Source organism: the organism of the source record quoted next, unplaced genomic scaffold, assembly GCF_019419815.1.
Source record: "Pyrus x bretschneideri cultivar Hongxiangsu unplaced genomic scaffold, Pyrus_bretschneideri_v1 Contig32, whole genome shotgun sequence".
NCBI classification, from domain to species: Eukaryota; Viridiplantae; Streptophyta; class Magnoliopsida; order Rosales; family Rosaceae; genus Pyrus; species Pyrus x bretschneideri.
This window is the reverse complement of record NW_025999635.1, coordinates 5,158,187-5,176,107: the sequence shown is the minus strand read 5'-3', so window position 1 is coordinate 5,176,107 and position 17,921 is coordinate 5,158,187. Positions and strand designations below refer to the sequence as shown.

Below are 17,921 nucleotides of genomic sequence, written 5' to 3'. Positions count from 1 at the left end.
CGCTATAGCATTCGTTCGATCCTAACGAAATGGCGACTTCCTGAAACTGACGATAGGATCAAGGACTATGTGACCTAGAAAAGCAATGTTTAAGGGTAGGTCTAGGATGGGGACCCGATTCAGAAAGAGGTTAATTTGTGGGTTAATTGAAGAACATGATAGCAGTCACATGGACTAAGTATGATTACACTGGATATCATCCTTCTTTCACAAGCAAGAATTTCAGAAATATATAAAACTCTAATTACATATTTGCAATTAATTACCACCTTCTAAAGTCTTCTTCTGTTCATGTCGTGCGTGTGGGTAACATTTTCTTCTTACACTCATTAGTTCATTCTTTTTTCCTTTTTAAATTTTAAAACAAATGATATGATTAATATTTACGAAGATACTGTCATTAATTTATCCACAATAAGCTAGATTGGGTTAGAACGTAATATCTAAGTGATTATAAGATATATAATATTCTCGCATTCATCTAAATCGAACATAAAACCTTCTATAATAATCAAATCAAGTGGAAATTAGGTGCCGTTAAACCAACTGATCACTTGTTCACTCGACTTTTCTATCCTAGGATACCTCATTGACTTAATTAATTTCTTCTCTTGGTCTCTCTCGAACATGCCTAATGAGTAATGAGTATGTCGCAGTCGCACCAAAACTTTCATTGCTTGAAAGGGACTGTCGAGTTTGACTTGGCAACAAGTAAATAATGAAAAGATCTATCCAAATAAATAGGTAACCAATGTCCTCAAATTTCCTTGCAACCGTTTGTTCGTTTCTCTTGCATGAAAATGCTACAAAATTCAGAGGGCATCCTGCTGGAGCTCTCCAATCCCTACCATATATAACTGATATCTATATTTAGCAACTGGGTGTATTTTATGCTTTGGTGCAAATTGCCTCCAGCTTATCTTTCTCACACATCCACGAGCCCCATATATAGGTTAGTAGTTCATGTTCTTTTTTATGTTTTTTTTTTTCGAAAAAGTTCCAAGTTTAGTTGTAAGTTCAGCTTAAAATTTTCATCCGGGTCGGTTGCATGTTTCGTTTTCAAGTTAGAGATAGTTTTTCCTTTTCAGCTCCTCATGGTAGTGCCAAATACATAAGAGAAGAGTGGCATATAGAAAAAGTTGATGAAGTAATGCATTAATAGGCATTCTTCTCTCCCTTGATTTGCTAATAGCTAGCTTAGAATTTGAGCATTACAATAAAACTGTTTCGACGCACAAAACTGACACACTTATTGATTTGCTATTAGATGTGAATCTCACTAGTATTAAAAGTGTGTCGGCAAGTGTGTTATAATTTTGTGTGTCCAACTAGCATCACCCTTTAATTATGGTGAGAATAAAATGAAACTTCGCTATTGTCCACGTATGATAATATTACATTTACGTCACAAGTTGGGGAGACCACATTTTGTAAACTACATCTAAACCATCTCTCAAATAGAAGTAGGGTTCACAATACAAGTAGGTTCCATTTCTATTAGAAAGATGATTTTTATGTGATTTACAATAGGTGATCTCCGTAGCGCTTTCAATATTTTAATACATTGACATGATATATATCACATAACCTTATTCGAGTACCTAATAAAAAATATACCTTTCAGTAAAACACATTAACTTTTCAAAGTCATATACAATAACATTTCAAAGTCTATGACAACAAGCACCCAAAAATTAGCAATAGACCACTTCCAAACATCTGCCCTATCTAGTACTTACTAGAACATGGTAATTGATAAGAAATTTAATCTAAGCATACTCTGTCAGCGCTTAAAACCTACCTCTTGTGGTGCCGACTATATGGATACGTAGTTCTTGCTGGTTGATTGAATTACATACTTGCCTTCTACGATTTAAAAAGAAGAAAATGTACTATAACTGCATTTGCCAAGCTTTACATCAAAGCAAGTATTCATCATTCGTGTAATATATAACTTTATTATTCCGGCTCTCATATCAGATATCATGATATAGACAGTAACCAGAGCACTCGATCCTCTTTCCACTAATGTTTTGGGTGCTAAATTTGAGAACGGTCAAAGGAAGAAACAACCATTCTGGTGAGGCAGATACATTATTTAAAGGAACATTTTCTCTTTTTTAGAGGAGCAATAGAGGAATTTGAACTCAAAGTCTCAAGTGAAAGGGTGAATATTCTTAACCAACTGAGCTACACACTTCTTGCCTTATTGAAAAAAAATAAATACAAAGATATAGAACTCCAACTGTATATAGTAATATTAATATCATTCAGTTGACATACAAATTAAGTAACATTTCTAAAATCAATCGACCACCTGGTCGAGTTCGTTAACAGCTTACATGGCTGTTAGCTATAGGTAGCACATAATAAAGTCCCATGACATGCAAATACAATGCTTCATCAGCTTCATTTCTTCAAGCAAACTCAGCTCCATGAACAGTCCGCTTGCTAACTAGATGTAGAAATTTCAAAGTGATGACTAATTTGATGGGGTTAAATTACCACTCAAACAAACAGAAGTTTAGAGTTTAATTAAGTTACAATGTTGATGCAGTAGTTTTATTATGTACAAGGAAATGGTGAGATCAATATCCTCTCGATTTTCCCTAATGTACTTAAATCCTATGATCGGTATATATATATACTACTAAATGATTAATTTCATATGGTGTCACTTCCTTCCAAATGTTTGAGTATTAATCCATATTTGTCTAATACATACTATAGACATTTTATTAACAGGGCATGTAATATCATGAGTAGCTATTTCCCTTTGAGGCGTCATCCTGGCTGAGCTGTGAAGCTACAAACTTGTCCAGCGCTCGCCAATCAGTCATTTGATCTACTGTTCGCTGATGATCGTCATTACTACTGTTACCATAGACTACACCATGAAAATTTTGGTCTTGATCTGACGGCTGAAAAGTGCAAGCATGGTTAATGTCGATGCCATATGCATGAGGTGCCATGGAGTTGGAGCTGCTTACAGCTGTGGCTGATGATGATTGAAGAAGTTTTGGGCTTCCGAGAAGAGGAAGCTGGAAGAAGTGCTCGTGGGGAACCTGGAAGGGCAAGTGATCAAGCTCTTTCTTGCATGGATAACTAGGAAGGTGGTGGTATGGCACCATGTTCATGTTCATAGAGCTAGAGTTGTGCCCTGGTGAGTCTAAGTCTGGCATGAAGGAGACTTGGTCATCGTACCAACATGGTGACTCATGTTCACTCATCTTATTTCTCATGCTTGCAATTTTCTTCTTGAATACCCTACATACAACCCATCCTTCTTCCTGCTTTAATTGCACAAGAATCAAGTTTGAACACAATGTAATAAGGAAATACAAAATTTATTTTATCATCTTAATCGACCTTTAAGAGTGTACTATCTCTTGGTTAAAGTAGTATAATACATGATCAGTTAAGATGATACAAATACGGCGGCACGTACATAAAAAATTTAGAATATGTACAATTTAAATTCTTGCCTGTGGAGCTCCATTTTCATCAGTTTCAAGGCGGTATTCATGCATAATCCAATCGGACTTCTGACCATTTGGGGCTCGACCTTTATAAAACACTAAGGTCTTCCTCATGCCAATTAAGTCATGCTTTGAATAAATGGCTTTGTCTCTTCCTGTGGCTTTCCAAAACCCTGCAGCTGTGGCTCTGTTTGTTCGAGTTCCAGTAGGATACTTCTTATCTTTATGGCTGAAAAAGTACCAATCGTTTTGCTCTTCTGTCCCTATTCTGCATAGTTCTGTACTTACAGGTTTATGTAACTGATATTAGTTGTTGTCCAATTGATTAAATAAATTGAAGTGACTCCAATATCTTGATTGTGATAATGTTTATATACCTTGAAGATCCCATGGCTCAATTTTATAGAGGTCGACATCTTTAATAACATCAAGGTCAATCCTTCTTGAAGTAACCTTTTTCCTGAGGTAGTAATCAACAAGTTCTTCATCCGTCGGATGGAACCGGAAACCAGGGGGAACGTGTGAAAAAGTTTCCATATTGTCCAGCTTTTGGTCTTCGGTCCTGAAATTTATTTGTCATACTGATCATATAGGCATGCATGCATGCAAAGTTTTATCCTGAAACAATATTCAACCAACTGTAAATTGCCTTACACAACCCTAAGGAATCATCTCAATGGAATTTAATTTTCGTTAATTTTTGTGTACTTTAGCCCTAATCAAAGACATGTGTGCATGCCAAAAAAAGAGATGATTATCAGAATGAGCTCGATGTAACATATGCAACATTTTCTTTGTAAGTAATCAATGGTGACTGATTTTGTCTGATTTTTTAAACAAAATGAGCTCGGATGAGTGATGATTGAGGTTGTTTAACGCTTCCGCGCGAAATTATTGAACTACTTGCCTACTTAACTAAAAGTTCATTTGACCTAATGTGGGAAATTTATCCATTGTGAAGTTGATAATGAAAAGTGTCATGTAATCATGAATATTCAATTAGATGAATGAACTCGTGAAAAAAAAAGGGTTCTTTTTGGGGAGTTCATTGTCAATGCTATGTAATTCACACAGAATATTTAATCTGATACAGGAAATGATGCTTCAGATGAGAAATAACTTTTTCTGTATGGTAATCATAAATACTTCTGATAATCGATCTTGGTGCAGGCAAGAAAACATGAAAGAAATCAAAATAACAAAACTAATCATTCCAAATAAATTGTACTTTACTGTTATTGTTAATTGGATCAGAAGGTCGATGAGAACCCAGATCATGTAAAAAGGAAAGCCATATTTTTTTTTCTTGAGATACGGTTGATGAAGAACAAGTTTCTACCCTAGCAAACCCTCAAACTTCTTGTTCGAGCGGAAAATAACCGAAATTATAATATTGAAAAGCTAACCCACAAAGAATTCAACTCAAGAATACTTGGAGAACAAAGAAGTAGAATTTCATGGAGAGAGAGAGAGAGAGAGAGAGAGAGAGGAGGAGAGAGAGAGAGAGAGAAAGCTTACAGAAAAGAAAAATCTTTCGCTTTGCAGTCCACGGATCATGATCGGTTGTGTGTCAATCTTCCTTACGACTTCAAACTATAGAGGGAGCTGAACGGAGGTTACAGATATCAGGGAAGATACAAGGACAGCCGAGCAGAACATGTCAGTGATTGTAAGATTTAGATCAGTACTGCCCTCGGGAATTGAACACGAACTTATTTTCTGGTCCCCAAAAACTTTATTGTCGACTTTTCTGGATATTTGGATCCCTAGAAATTAAGAAAGACAAGCCAAGAAAATGGAAAAGTTGAGGAATGGAAGAATAGAGACCAAGTAGTGTTTAAATAAGAAGAAAAACCCTAAAAACAAAGTTATAGCTTCTGGTTAATGTCTTAGGTTTTCAATGTCTTGTCTCTCACTATTGATAAAAGCTAGATTGCGGGGAAAGATTAGGCGGGAAGAAAGGGTGGCGCAAAACTGGCTGATCAAACAGGAAGCAAAGCTCTTTCTCTACTGCCACCTCTACCCGCCACTGATAGTGATAGAGACCGAAACCTTAATCAACCCCATATATATATATATATATATTTCAATATTGTTTGTCTATCTGAGCTAGCTTGGTCTCTATGCCAGTGGCAAAGATTGTCAGAGAGAGAGAAATGTGGACTTAAAGTTCAAGAACAAGTAAGATATATGAGAGCTAGGGATATAATGATGACGTATTGGAACGGCCACCAGCCAAAAAGTTACAAACAAATGCGGCATCATCCTTCTAGTCCCTACCATTAATTACTTACATCCCTCGATCCCCCTTCTTTTTTAACTCTCAACTCCAATAAATTTACGATCATGATCATGGTGTTGTTGCTGTGTCCATATGAGTCGTGATCCATGGTTCTTGCATGTTCCACCACATTTTTCTGGGGTTTACCACACGTGGAATTGCTATAACTAGTAATTGGCTCTAGGGTTTTACTGATCTTTCTTAGTATTAAGTTTGTTTTCAGCTGTGTTAATTATATCTTCCATAATTAAAGTAGAAAATAAATGGGGCAAAGTAACAATCATGGATGATTAATTCAAAGTGTTGTTGAAGAAAGTATTAATTTGGTTCGGTAGATATGGTTCTAGCTCAAAACCAATTAAAACTAATTAACCATTATGTTTTCACAATAATTCTCCAGCATTGTTCTTAATTATTATGGTGTTGTTGATCACATATAAATTACAATAACGAATTCAGGTGTCTGATTACTTATTTCTAGGACATGATAAATTTTATAATTGTTGGCTGCTGATTTGTCAAAAAATTTTACAATGTGACGGTTAGAATTACATATATGAATTTTGGTAATCTTAATTTAACTGTTCAAATATTGGTGTTTCTCTCTACACCGATATATTATATATTATAGACAAACTCCAACTTAAAAAGTGAGACCTAAAAGTTGATGAAACCAATGGTGAAATTATAGCACTCCAATACGCTCTCTCTACAAACCCTAGTCCTATTACATATTCTATTGAGATCAACTCGTGACCTATACGCTTCCATTGTCATCATTATACGCGGTCTTAAAATATCTACCAACATGTTCTTTGTCAGCTGAGTCGACCGTAACGGAGCTCAAGCCCCGTTCTAACACCGTCCTCTCCTTCCCCGTTCCATCGAAAAAGGAAGGGCAGCACAGGTGGCAACTTTCTACTTAACTAACGTTGTCCTATATTCTTTAGTATTGACGGTGTTGTTAGTTAGGGTTTTTGCACGAGTGCTTTTCCAGAAGAAAAGTGGGACCCATTAACCGACGTTTAATATCAAGAAAGTGACAGTTCTCCAAATGGCTTTATCCTGAGGTGCTGGGCGGAGTTGGGCGGGCTGAGCTGAGCGGAGCCGAACGGACAGAGAGTGTTGAGGAAGGTTTTGGAGGGACAGTGATGAGTAAAGTAAAGGGCGGCAAGTGTGGTGGGATGTGGGACCCATAGAGGAGGAGAATGATGGCCTGGACGGCTTGGCAATCCGGCGTGGGCTAGCCACTATCATTGAGCTCGCAAGTTGAGGGAGGGACGACGGAGGGGTCGTGTATTTTTCTGAGTTGTGCCTGTGGGATCCGACTCGGTGGAGAGATATTTCAGTGTGATCGAAATACAGGATGGTACATAACGTATTACCATATAAACGATGTGATATGTTTGTTTGAAAGTTAATAATTTAAGATATAAAATTTTTCACTACTTATATAAAAATATGTGATATATCATTTGTGTTCTGAATACAATAAAAAAATATCTCCACTCGGTGGCCCCTTCCGTTGTGTACCAAAACAAAACAGGCTTTAGTGGGTCCTACCGTTGGGTTTTAGGAATGAGCACACCTTCTTCCCGCTAAGACTCAGGAGAGGCAGCCTGCTTCCCTCGCATTACAACCCAGAAGCATGGAAAAGATCAACCGCGTGCGCGCGTACATTAGCTAAGTTCAGTTAGGGTTAGTTAGTGTGGGAGAGGACAAACTTATCCATATAGTTATTTCAAGCTAATTGCCTAACTTACTTGAGAATGTTATTGTAACATTATTTAATATGAATAACATATTGATATATATATGGATATATATATATATCTATACTTTGTCATATGTATAACATAGTGTTCGGGCAAAATGTTTCAAATATTAATCCAAACACATAGATAAATAATTTAGCATACTGCTACAATAACATTTTGGTTCTTGAAAGATTTCCGGATGTAGCCTCATATACCTCTTTGATTTTTATGAATATATAAAAGTATATATTTATATTTTTCATAATGGATTCATATAATATGAATAACATATTGATATATATCTATACTTCTTCATATATATAACATAGTGTTCGGGCAAAGGTTTCAAATATTAACCCAAACACATAGATAAATAATTTAGCATACTGCTACAATAACATTTTGGTTCTTGAAAGATTTTCCGGTGTAGCCTCATATACCTCTTTGATTTTTATGAATATATAAAGTATATATTTATATTTTTCATAATAGATTCATATGCAAATGAAGATCACAAAGCGATCTGATACACGAGCTTTACAAATCGAACACTTGCTTAATCAAACAATCTCTCAAATTAATATAGAGCCTACCAATTCAAATAGATTCTAATTGTAATAAAAAGTGGTACAAATACAGTATGAAAAATATAATATGAATAAATTTTTTGTAATTAAAATGGAAATAGCTTGTATGAATTAGTGGTGAGATTTTGAGTATTCATGTAGGTCCCGTATTTTTCATGATGACGGATGAGAAACATCATTGTTTCCGTCCGAACGTTTTGGTGGACGGTAAGACTCCGTTGTTACATCGACGTGTCGTCATTTGGGTGGCTAAACTTCTCCGCAACCAATAAGGATGCGGCTTCCCTAATACTCTTAGGGCCCCACATCTAATCAAATGCCTACGTCTCAGGGTCCCACCCGTATAATCCCTGGATTCGGAAGGATGTTCTTAAGAAGAGATTTTTCAGTGTAACTGGTACACGGAGTGGTACATCACGTGCCAATATACAAATAGTGAGATATGTGTACTAAAAAGTTAATAACTTAAAAAATAAAATTTCTCACCGCTTTTATTAAAACACGTGATGTATCATTTGTATTTACTGTCACAACTAAAAATTTCTCGAAATAATCAATTTCTATCAAAGCTGGTCGGGTCTCGTTGTTGTTCTTGTTCTTAATTTAATTGGTCAAAGATAATATTGCCAAAATATCCATAAAGCTTCGATTTTTCAACTAAAGTTTTTCATTTTAATTTTATGACTTGTTGGTTATTACTAAGAATACGTTTAATGTTTTTTGACTACATGAAAATATTTTTCTTTACATTTTTAAGTGTCTTTTTACCATTATTATAGTTGCTTATTTAGCGTCGCGTTTATTACCGCAAATTTACAAACTTCTTTGTAAATGCTCTATCTCACATCGAAGCGTCAATGCCTTCGTATTTCAGTCCATTCAATAGCTTACAATATTCTCTTCTTTGACTAGCTGAATTGGAGTTGGTTTAGAGGTGATTTTTCTTTTTATCCGGTAAATAAAATATATATGTTTAATCCATGTTGTTTTGCCTCTTCCATACAAGCAAAGGTCATTCCCTATAAAATAATTCTATAAAATATTGTTGCAGGCAAGTTTCATCTAATTGTGAGGTTACTTCCTCTTGAAAAATGCGGATCACTTTCGTACTTGGTTGCAACGTGTGGACTGTGTGGTCCATATTTGGTTCCGTGTTCTGTATTCTCATATTTTGTCAAAATTTGTTTAAAAATAGTGATTTTATTCACACGTTTTTTTTTTAATTTTTGACCACCAAATCGAATAAAATGATTAAAATCGAATGAAATAATTAACAATAGATATGTAGAAAAAGTAAATTTGGTGTTTGTATAGCCCCACTCGTCTAAAAATTAGTAAGAAAAGCAAAGTTAAGCGGGCAAATTTGTGAATGTGACGCATGGTTGACAAGTTTTGGGCATACGCACGCACGAAGACACAAATTAGTGACGATTAAGTGGTTTATGATTATAATAATCCTGTTTTTAGTGTTTAGTTGTCACTTCATTGAAAAAGAAAATGCATAAGTCTTACCTAAAACAATTGGATAAGTACAAAACATGTGAATATATGATTGCATTTTGGTTTATATGTCACCTCGAAATTTGTACTGACTATTATTACCATGATTATGTGAATATGAAACCTGATCAACTAAAGCTAGAATAGTTAAAGCTCAAATGATTAAGACTATAGTCATGGTCGCTTACTACATATCCAAAATGACATTTTCATCACGTCACAAAGCAAATGCAAGAAGAAACACAAGTCGTGTGTGTATTATTTCACATGTTATAGTAAGCGTAGATGATATAATTAATATGTTTTATTTATAAAGTTTACTAATAAAAACAATTCCGTATCTTAATTTAAATAGAATAATATATTACGTGATTGTGTTCTAATTATTATAGATTTTAAGACATCTTACACTCTCCCTTAAATATCCAAATGATTGAGTATCTCACCAACTCATACCCAAATTGGTGTTACTTTTAGGTTTTTGCTGCATTTAGGTCTTTTCTCATTGTGAAGGGTGTTGATTTGATCACTCTTATTTTCTCCTTCTCGACTCAGTGTCATTTGATTGTTGCTTCGTTGCGGTGGGCTTTTGCTGCTTATGTAACCAAGAAAAAATAAAAGAAACTCAGAATCACATTTTAACTTTGCAAGAATGAATTTTATTTTTATTTTTTTTATATTTCCATTAAGCAAGAATGATTTTTTTTATATATTTCCATTATGTAATTTTTGATACAATAATTAAAAAACAAATTACTGTCAAATAAGTAACTTAAGGACATAATTATACAATGGCACAGTTCATGCAATGGTATGATCAGAGGTTATGATCAAAGGCCCGCAGCGAATGCTACATTTGTAGCAGGTAACCATGAGCTTCCAGCAATGAAATTATCCACAGTAAACTTCGATGCTTCCGATGAACTAGTTATAATTCGATAACCACCCCACTTGACCCTGCCAGTAGTAGGCGCACCCGGTCCAATGTTCTTGTATTCTCCATAATACAATGTCTTCAAAGCAAAATCACCGCTCCACTTGAGCCACCCAGCTGGGTCAACCAGGGTGTCTAGAAAAGATTGCATAAAAACTGTGCGTGAATACTCCTTCCATGGTCTACCCAAGAATGTCTTGACTGAGCCGACGGACGATTCGAAGTCCAGTGCGGCCATGACACGTGAGTCGTGGATAGAAATACCCGTGTTCTGGTTTGGGTCCGTTCGGCCTTGGGCTGTGATTGTGTTCTGTTGACCACTCAAGGGTTTTCTTGCGTAGATCATGCAGTTTTGGAAAACAACAGCAGCGTTGCCAAAGATAAAATCAACGGTGCCGTAGACATAGCATTCTCTGTAGAACTGTCGTTGGGAGTGGGTGTAGAGGGTATCTTGGTAGCCTTCGAATCCGCAGCGGTAGAAAACTGAGAGGTCGGCGCCTGATCTGAGGGCTACTGCTTGATGGTTCTCTGGGCCAGCTGTGTTGCGGAATGTTATGCCACGAGCAATGAAGCCTTCACCAGTTACTGCTGTAATTACACCCCCCAAAAAAATCAAGAATTAGAAAATATGAATTTTTAGTATTACTTTTTGGGTTCAAATCTTTTAAGATAAATTATGTATGTGCTTGTTTGGATGTGCTTTTAGAATGACTGAAAGTGCTTTTAGAAAAAATTGTTTTAGGTTTCAAAAGTACTTGAAGTGTTTTCTGCAAGAAGTGCCAGTTATGTGATTCTTCCAATAAGTATTTTAAATGGTTTTTTAGGATTCACTTGCATTTCTACTAAAGAATGGTTCTAAAAACATTTTTATCAAAAACATTTTCAGTCATTTTAAAAGCACATCCAAACAAACTCTATGTCGATCAAGGGGAACATGTATCTTGTAGTAGTTAAGTTCTAATTTTATATGTCTACTCGTAGAAGATTTTGTTTTTGACTTTGTTATTTTTTTTGTTCATATCATTGAATTATGCATAAATTAACCGTTATAAATTTAAAAAGTAAAAATTTATACTAATTAAAAATCAACAATTTACCGCACCTTTTGTGCTCTATTGTGACAATTTCAATGGCACATACATTTTGACATTTGAGAAGACTAGTGATTTGAGAGAGAGAGAGTCATGACTTACCAACAGTTGCAGACTTGAAAGTTGTAGAACCTCCAACAACACTACGGCTGCCGGTGATGATAGTATACCTTAGTCCATCACCCAGCAGATAAATGTTCTTCAACTTAATCTCAAGGTTTTCCTTATAAACCCCTCTCTTCACATGTATCACAAACCTCTTACTCCCACTCCTTGCGGCCGCAGCATCCAAAGCAGCTTTGATCGTCTTATAGTTCCCCGACCCGTCTTGAGCGACCACTACGTCCGCTGTAGGCGTCGACTGCAACAGTTTCCTATTCCCAGGGGAAACCCAACTAGGATAACCCTCTGTGTACATATTTGTCAAAGGTGAAACATTTGAGGAATTCCAAAGTGACAAAGTGTTACTAATCAGCTTGGACACATTGTTGGACATGAGTGGAAACACGAAGTCCGAAACCGCAAGCTCCACGAACCCAGCCCGACACGTGTCGAGGTTCGTGAGGGCAGTGCTGAGCCAAGTTTGCGTATCATAGTCGGTGCATTTTGTGGCAGGGTCTATGGTTTGGTTGAGGAGTTTGATGGTTTCCTCATAGAGGCTCATGCAGTCAGCCCATGCAGCTCTTTCTTTCTTGTTTCTACACTTTTCCCTTAGCCACTTGTTGTGACTTTGCGCCTTGAGTGCTCTTTCTAGAGTTACTTGGACTGCAAGTTTCTTGAAGTTGGATAGTTGTTTGGGGATAGAGAGAGATTTTTCGTCTTGGGTCATGGTGTATTTGCAAGTTTCAGGGTAGGGGGTTTTTTCGCACCATGAATCTATGCTGGTGTGAAGAATGTTTGAAAGGGCATGTGAGAAGAATAAAACAAAGGAGACACATAGGACGAATGAACTTAGATTTGTCGCCATTGATGAGCTCTTAGCTGGTTTGGTTGCTAGGGTTTGTGAGGGTTTTGTGTTTCGTGATAAGAAGTTGCTTATATATAGGGGCGATTGGAGAAATGAAAAATGGGGTGTAGTGGCGACAGCTGGTTTGGCTAGGGTACAGTTTGAACATGGAGGGATGATGGAGACAGTCAGATAATTTAAACCCAAAATAGTACGACGAATTGAAAGATTCTCAAACCTTGTCTTATTAAACTATGATACACTTGCGTAGCCAATGTTGAAATAATGTGATTAGAACAGGTATCATACATATAGTTCATTATTCAACATATCCGAGAAGAAGCTAGAACTCCTCAACACGACTGTATGTCACATATATAGTTCATTATTTAATTAGAAGCACCCGGCCGCGGCCTGCAATTTAATTTATGTACGTAACATTCTCTTCAACCAAACACACAGATTATGGATGATGGTGGTCATGGATCGTTTTAAGACGTGTCTTAGTACTTTTTAGTTAATTCACATAACTCATATTCTTCTGACCCGTTGACATAATTCACATTTGTAACATGCTTAATTAGTAACCAATCAATTGAGCGAATAATATATAATGAACGAACCTTATTATTAATTTTATAATATAAAACTTAATAATACATTGCTATTAAACTTGTCCTCTGGAGTATGGTGGAATACAATATGTATATCTGAAAATATTTTGTAATGAAACTAGTAGAAGCGTCCTAATGATTTCCTCTACTTCTCCTTTAAAATATGGTGGAATTCAACAATCAACCGCCACATAAAGTTGTTTACATAAAAATATAATCTTCCTAAGTTATTTCTTAGAAAATTATTAGGCTTCTAAAATTGACTTATTTCTAACTAATAATGATAGTACCCTGCCATTTGTTAATACATGGGCCATTGACAATTTGGCATGCAAATCTAGCTACAAATCTGACTATATTTTAGGTAGTTGACTTTAAGGTTTGAACAGTTTAAGCAGCACCAATTCAGAACGCGTTGCGCATATAAATAATGACCACTGTTTTTGTCCTTTGATTAGTTTTAATAAGTTTGATGGTTTCAACATTCACGATAACTCGTAGAGGATGTGTCCCTTCGATTAGTCTTAATAAGTTTGCGCCAAGACATTGTGTAATGAAATTTAATACTTGATGAATTGTGCGAGTGATTAATTTAAGACAGTGTTAATATAATTAGCAGAGGATGTGTCATTATCCGTTGCGTTGGTTTTATGTAGCAAAGGTTGACAGATGTCATCATCTGGTGTGATGAGCTATTCTAAATTTGTTAAGAGTTGTTAGTTTGTTATGTTGTTAAGTTTGATATATATAGCTGAAGGAAGAACTTTAGAATCATTTAATCATCAATCATATATTACAAAGAGCTTTCAAGTTTCTCTCTCTAGTTCTTCGTATTTTTTATCCTTTATTGTTCTTTAATTTTTAGCTAATAAAAGGTAACGAATTCAGGCAAATGAGTAATGCCTGCCGCTTTATGTTAGCTGGACAACAATGTTGGAAATTATATGTTTATTATTTTAATTTATAATATTATAATATATAATTTTTGTGTGAATGAAAATTTTAAATTCAATTACATGAGTTGCATCAATTCGTTGAAATTTTAGGCAACAATTACACTATTTCAAAAAGGGATGGCTTGAGTTCCATACAAACTCAAGCATCACACCCATCCAAATGAATTAAGAGAGGACTTTTCTCCAGTATCTTTTATTTTTTGCTAGTCAAATTCTGAGTCGTGTCTCAAGAGTACGAATATATAAAGTTTGTCAAAGTCCGAAGATTGCGGTGCTTTGACTTCAGATTGTAGATTGTTCACTTCTGGGAGACGGATTCTTACCTAACTACAAGCACAAGAGTAGGGCAAAATTTTATCTTTAGGCCATTGCACCGTTTTTTACTTTCTCTTTAATTGTTTAATTATATCAAGGTCCATTGTGCACACTATCTTCGGTTTGTACATATTCTTCGTTGCTTAATGAATATCGTACTTTCCTTCAAATTTTTTTTTATTTAATTATATAAATCTGGTACACAATTAATGTTGTGAGTTTTTATAATTATTGTTATTGTTAGAATACTTTTATTATTTTTATATTTTCTATTATCGCTCCAACAAGTAATTGTGTATATTGCTTTGTAATATTTTCTTAAGACTTTATAATGACTTTTCCAACTAATACCATTCTGTCTAATTAATTTATTCAACCGCCAGATGCATTCTCTCACATATTAATCTTACCATTTGAACAAACAGTTCGTTCCCAGGCAAATCTTGATTCATGGATAACGATATATATTATTTAAAATCTACACAGCTGGTGCTAAATGAATGAGGAACATCCATATATCGAATAATCAAATTGATTAAAATAAAATATTCACAACTAATGAAAATTATCCCAACTAAGCCATCATCTAGTACGGGGACAATCTTATGTTTTCTTGATGTGGCCGTATGGTTGGTACAACATACAGCACATACTAAAATCAGTATAGATAGTAGTAATGCAGGATTCTTCTAACATCTACCAATCGATAAATACCAGCTAAGGAATAGAAGCATGAATATGAAAGCTTCCATAAACATAAAGAAAATCAGTTGGTATTTATTAAAACAAGTCTTTGTTCATGAGCTTGGACAAAATAGATAACTCATATTTTATAAAGATCACACAAACTTTAACGTCATATTCTATATTTCGAACAATAATGTCACCTAGGCACACAGAAAGAATATTCAACTATAATCGAGGCCAAGTAATTCTATTCATTTTTATAATTTACGTGTTGACGTGATTATTTGGGTGATTAGAAAGGACATTGATCATAGACCCATTGTGAACGGCACACCGGTGGTGGGCAACCACGACCAACCAGCAATAAGGCTACCGGCGGTGAACATAGGACGCCACATTTGGACTAGTGATGGCATGAAAACCAGGCCACTTCACTCTATACCTAGTACAAGAGCCAGGTCCAAAGTTCTGATACTCCCCATAATACAAAGTACTAAGGGCAAAATTACTTCTTTGCCATCGCAGCCAGCCCGCTGGATTTACCAAATTGTCCAGATAACATTTCATAAAGACAACCCTAGAGTACTGCATCCACGGCCGCCCCAAATATGTTTTGTAAGAACTGGCCACGGGCTTTAGGTCAGCGGCTGCCCGTACCTGAGAATTGTGGATCGAAATTGCTGTGTTTTGAAACGGGTCGTTTCGACCTTGTGCCGTGATGACGTTGACTTGACCCCACAATGGCTTTCTCACATATATCATGCAATTTTGGAAAACTGCAGCTGCGTTACCAAATATGAAGTCTATGGTGCCAAAGATGTAGCATTCTCTGTAGAACTGGCGCTGGGAGTGGACCATGAGGGTGTCTTGGTAGCCCTGGAAGGCGCATCGGTAGAAGACTGAGAGGTCGGATGCCGATCGGAGCGCCACAGCTTGGCCTTTTAGTGGTCCGGCAGTGTTGATAAAGCTGATGCCACGAGCAACGAATCCTTGACCGTTTATGCCTAAAGAACATATTTTGTAATCACAAAACGATTAAAATAGTAAAACTTACACTTTTGGTCTTACAAATTTGGTGAAATTTCATTTTGATTCATGTAACTTTAATTGTGGCCACTTTGTAACTCTAAGATTACTTATTGTTCAATTCAAGGATAATGGTTTATATTAATGTTTTTACAACTTCAAAAAACGTAATGTGCGCGGACGCGGGCACACACTCATATATATTATCATTTATTTTAAATTTATTATTATTAAATGACAAGAGAGAGTTCGACAGCCAACACCTTTCTATTAAAACATGAGACCACATGCAAAAAAGATGATAAAATAACAGAATCAAGCTTGTTGATTTCAACAATTAATTATAAACGAGAGTTTAGATCGTGACAACGGAAATTAGACTGACCAAATTGGAACCTCGCAAAAGTACAATAACTACAATTTTATGAATTGGACAAAAATTAAGTGCTCAAACTTAAGAAACAATTAGATCAGATTAAGCAAATAATTAGAGATGGAGAGAAATTATATGTACATACCAGCAGTTGCAGAATTATAGGTTGTGTAACCTTCACTGACACTTCGGCTAGATGTGATTATTGTATATCTAATGCCAGCACCAACCAACATGATTTTACTGTTAATGTTGCTAACTTGAATGTTCTCCGTGTAGACACCTTTCTTCACATAGATTATAAACTTGCTCTTAACTCTTCTCCTCGCGGCTTCGTCTAAGGCGGCTTGGACGGTCGAAAAATGCCCCGATCCATCTTTAGCCACCAAAAGATTTGCCCTAATGTTTGAAGCTTGCAATAACCTCCGGTCATGCTTCGAAACCCAATTTGGAAACTTTTCACTCTCATTGTAACTTTCTTCCGTGCCTAAAAGTTGGGAACCAATTGCCAAACTGTTGCTAATGAGTTCCGACACATTGTTACTGGACCTGTAAATCGGCGTTATGAAGTCCGTAACGTTCAGTTCCAAAGACCCGACTCGGCACGTGTGAATGTTGGTGAGGGCAGCGCTGAGCCAAGTTTGCGCATCAAAATTGGAACACTTGCGTTTGTTGCCTAAGCCTTCAAGTGTAACGTTGAGCTGGTTGACGGTATTATCGAAAAGTTTCAAGCAATCAGGCCCACGCGGCTTTTTCGTTATCGTTTTGGCAGTTTTGGCCATACTGGGAGGTGTATGTTATGACATCGAGAGCTCTTTCTAAGGCCACTTCAACCAGCATTTTTCGAAACTCAGAGATGTGTTTCGGGCGGAAGCGGTGGATGCTATTCGCCATGCAATAGTTGCAAGACTCGGGGTGAGGGGTTTTTCTGCACCACATACGTATACGGCTAGAGTGGCGGTGGTGACTTCTGGCCAGGGTTGTGTGGAAGAACAAAGAGATGAATATGAGTAAGAAAAATAAAGAGAAGTGGGCAAATTTGTGAATGTGAAGCATGGTTGACAAGTTTTGGGCAAATACACGCACGAAGACACAAATTAGTGACAATTAAGTGGCTTATGATTCAAATAATTGTGTTTTTAGTGTTTAGTTATGATTTTATTTTAAAGAAAATGCGTAAGTCTTACCTAAAAAAATTTCGATAATTACAAAACAGGTGAATATATGATTGCATTTTGGTTTATAAGTCACCTCGAAAATTGTAATGACTATTATTACCATGATCACGTGAACATGAAGCCTGATCAAATAAAGCTGGAATGATTAAGAACATAGTCATAGTTACTTGCTACATATCCAAAATGGCATTTTCATC

The 17,921-nt window shown here is 36.1% G+C and overlaps 3 protein-coding genes across 4 annotated transcripts; all 3 read right to left on the bottom strand.

Moving 5' to 3' along the window:
• Positions 1 to 2,196: 2,196 nt before the first annotated feature.
• Positions 2,197 to 5,615, bottom strand: LOC103963404 (NAC domain-containing protein 7). Of its 2 annotated transcripts, none has more exons than XM_009376217.3 (4): positions 4,998 to 5,615; positions 3,857 to 4,097; positions 3,486 to 3,757; positions 2,197 to 3,290 (listed from the first exon to the last, which is right to left on the bottom strand). In XM_009376217.3, exons 2-4 carry the CDS (start codon positions 4,014 to 4,016, stop codon positions 2,757 to 2,759), a joined length of 966 nt encoding a protein of 321 aa, XP_009374492.2. In that variant the 5' UTR covers positions 4,017 to 4,097; positions 4,998 to 5,615; the 3' UTR covers positions 2,197 to 2,756. The 2 variants fall into 2 exon arrangements, with proteins under 2 accessions (XP_009374492.2, XP_009374491.2); XM_009376216.3 differs by having other exon boundaries at positions 2,203 to 3,290; positions 3,857 to 4,041.
• A 4,674-nt stretch (positions 5,616 to 10,289) lies between these two features.
• Positions 10,290 to 12,651, bottom strand: LOC103963405 (pectinesterase 2-like). The gene is made up of 2 exons (XM_009376218.2): positions 11,732 to 12,651; positions 10,290 to 11,126 (listed from the first exon to the last, which is right to left on the bottom strand). The coding sequence occupies exons 1-2, from the start codon at positions 12,594 to 12,596 to the stop codon at positions 10,435 to 10,437; spliced, it is 1,557 nt and encodes a 518-aa protein (XP_009374493.2). The 5' UTR covers positions 12,597 to 12,651; the 3' UTR covers positions 10,290 to 10,434.
• A 2,793-nt stretch (positions 12,652 to 15,444) lies between these two features.
• LOC103963406 (probable pectinesterase/pectinesterase inhibitor 33) lies at positions 15,445 to 17,602 on the bottom strand. Its single transcript, XM_009376220.3, is given in 4 exon segments — positions 15,445 to 15,533; positions 15,535 to 16,151; positions 16,692 to 17,283; positions 17,285 to 17,602. Coding segments are annotated over 4 exon segments (1,605 nt in total). The 3' UTR covers positions 15,445 to 15,455.
• Positions 17,603 to 17,921: the final 319 nt, after the last annotated feature.

Coding starts and splice junctions, on each gene's coding strand:
- LOC103963404 (XM_009376217.3), bottom strand. CDS start 4,016: ATGGAAACTTTTTCACACGTTCCCCCTGGTTTCCGGTTCCATCCGACG. Junction 3,758..3,856: donor TGAGCCATGGGATCTTCAAG/GTATATAAACAT, acceptor CTGTAAGTACAG/AACTATGCAGAATAGGGACA. Junction 3,291..3,485: donor ATGAAAATGGAGCTCCACAG/GCAAGAATTTAA, acceptor CAATTAAAGCAG/GAAGAAGGATGGGTTGTATG.
- LOC103963405 (XM_009376218.2), bottom strand. CDS start 12,596: ATGGCGACAAATCTAAGTTCATTCGTCCTATGTGTCTCCTTTGTTTTA. Junction 11,127..11,731: donor TTTCAAGTCTGCAACTGTTG/GTAAGTCATGAC, acceptor GTGTAATTACAG/CAGTAACTGGTGAAGGCTTC.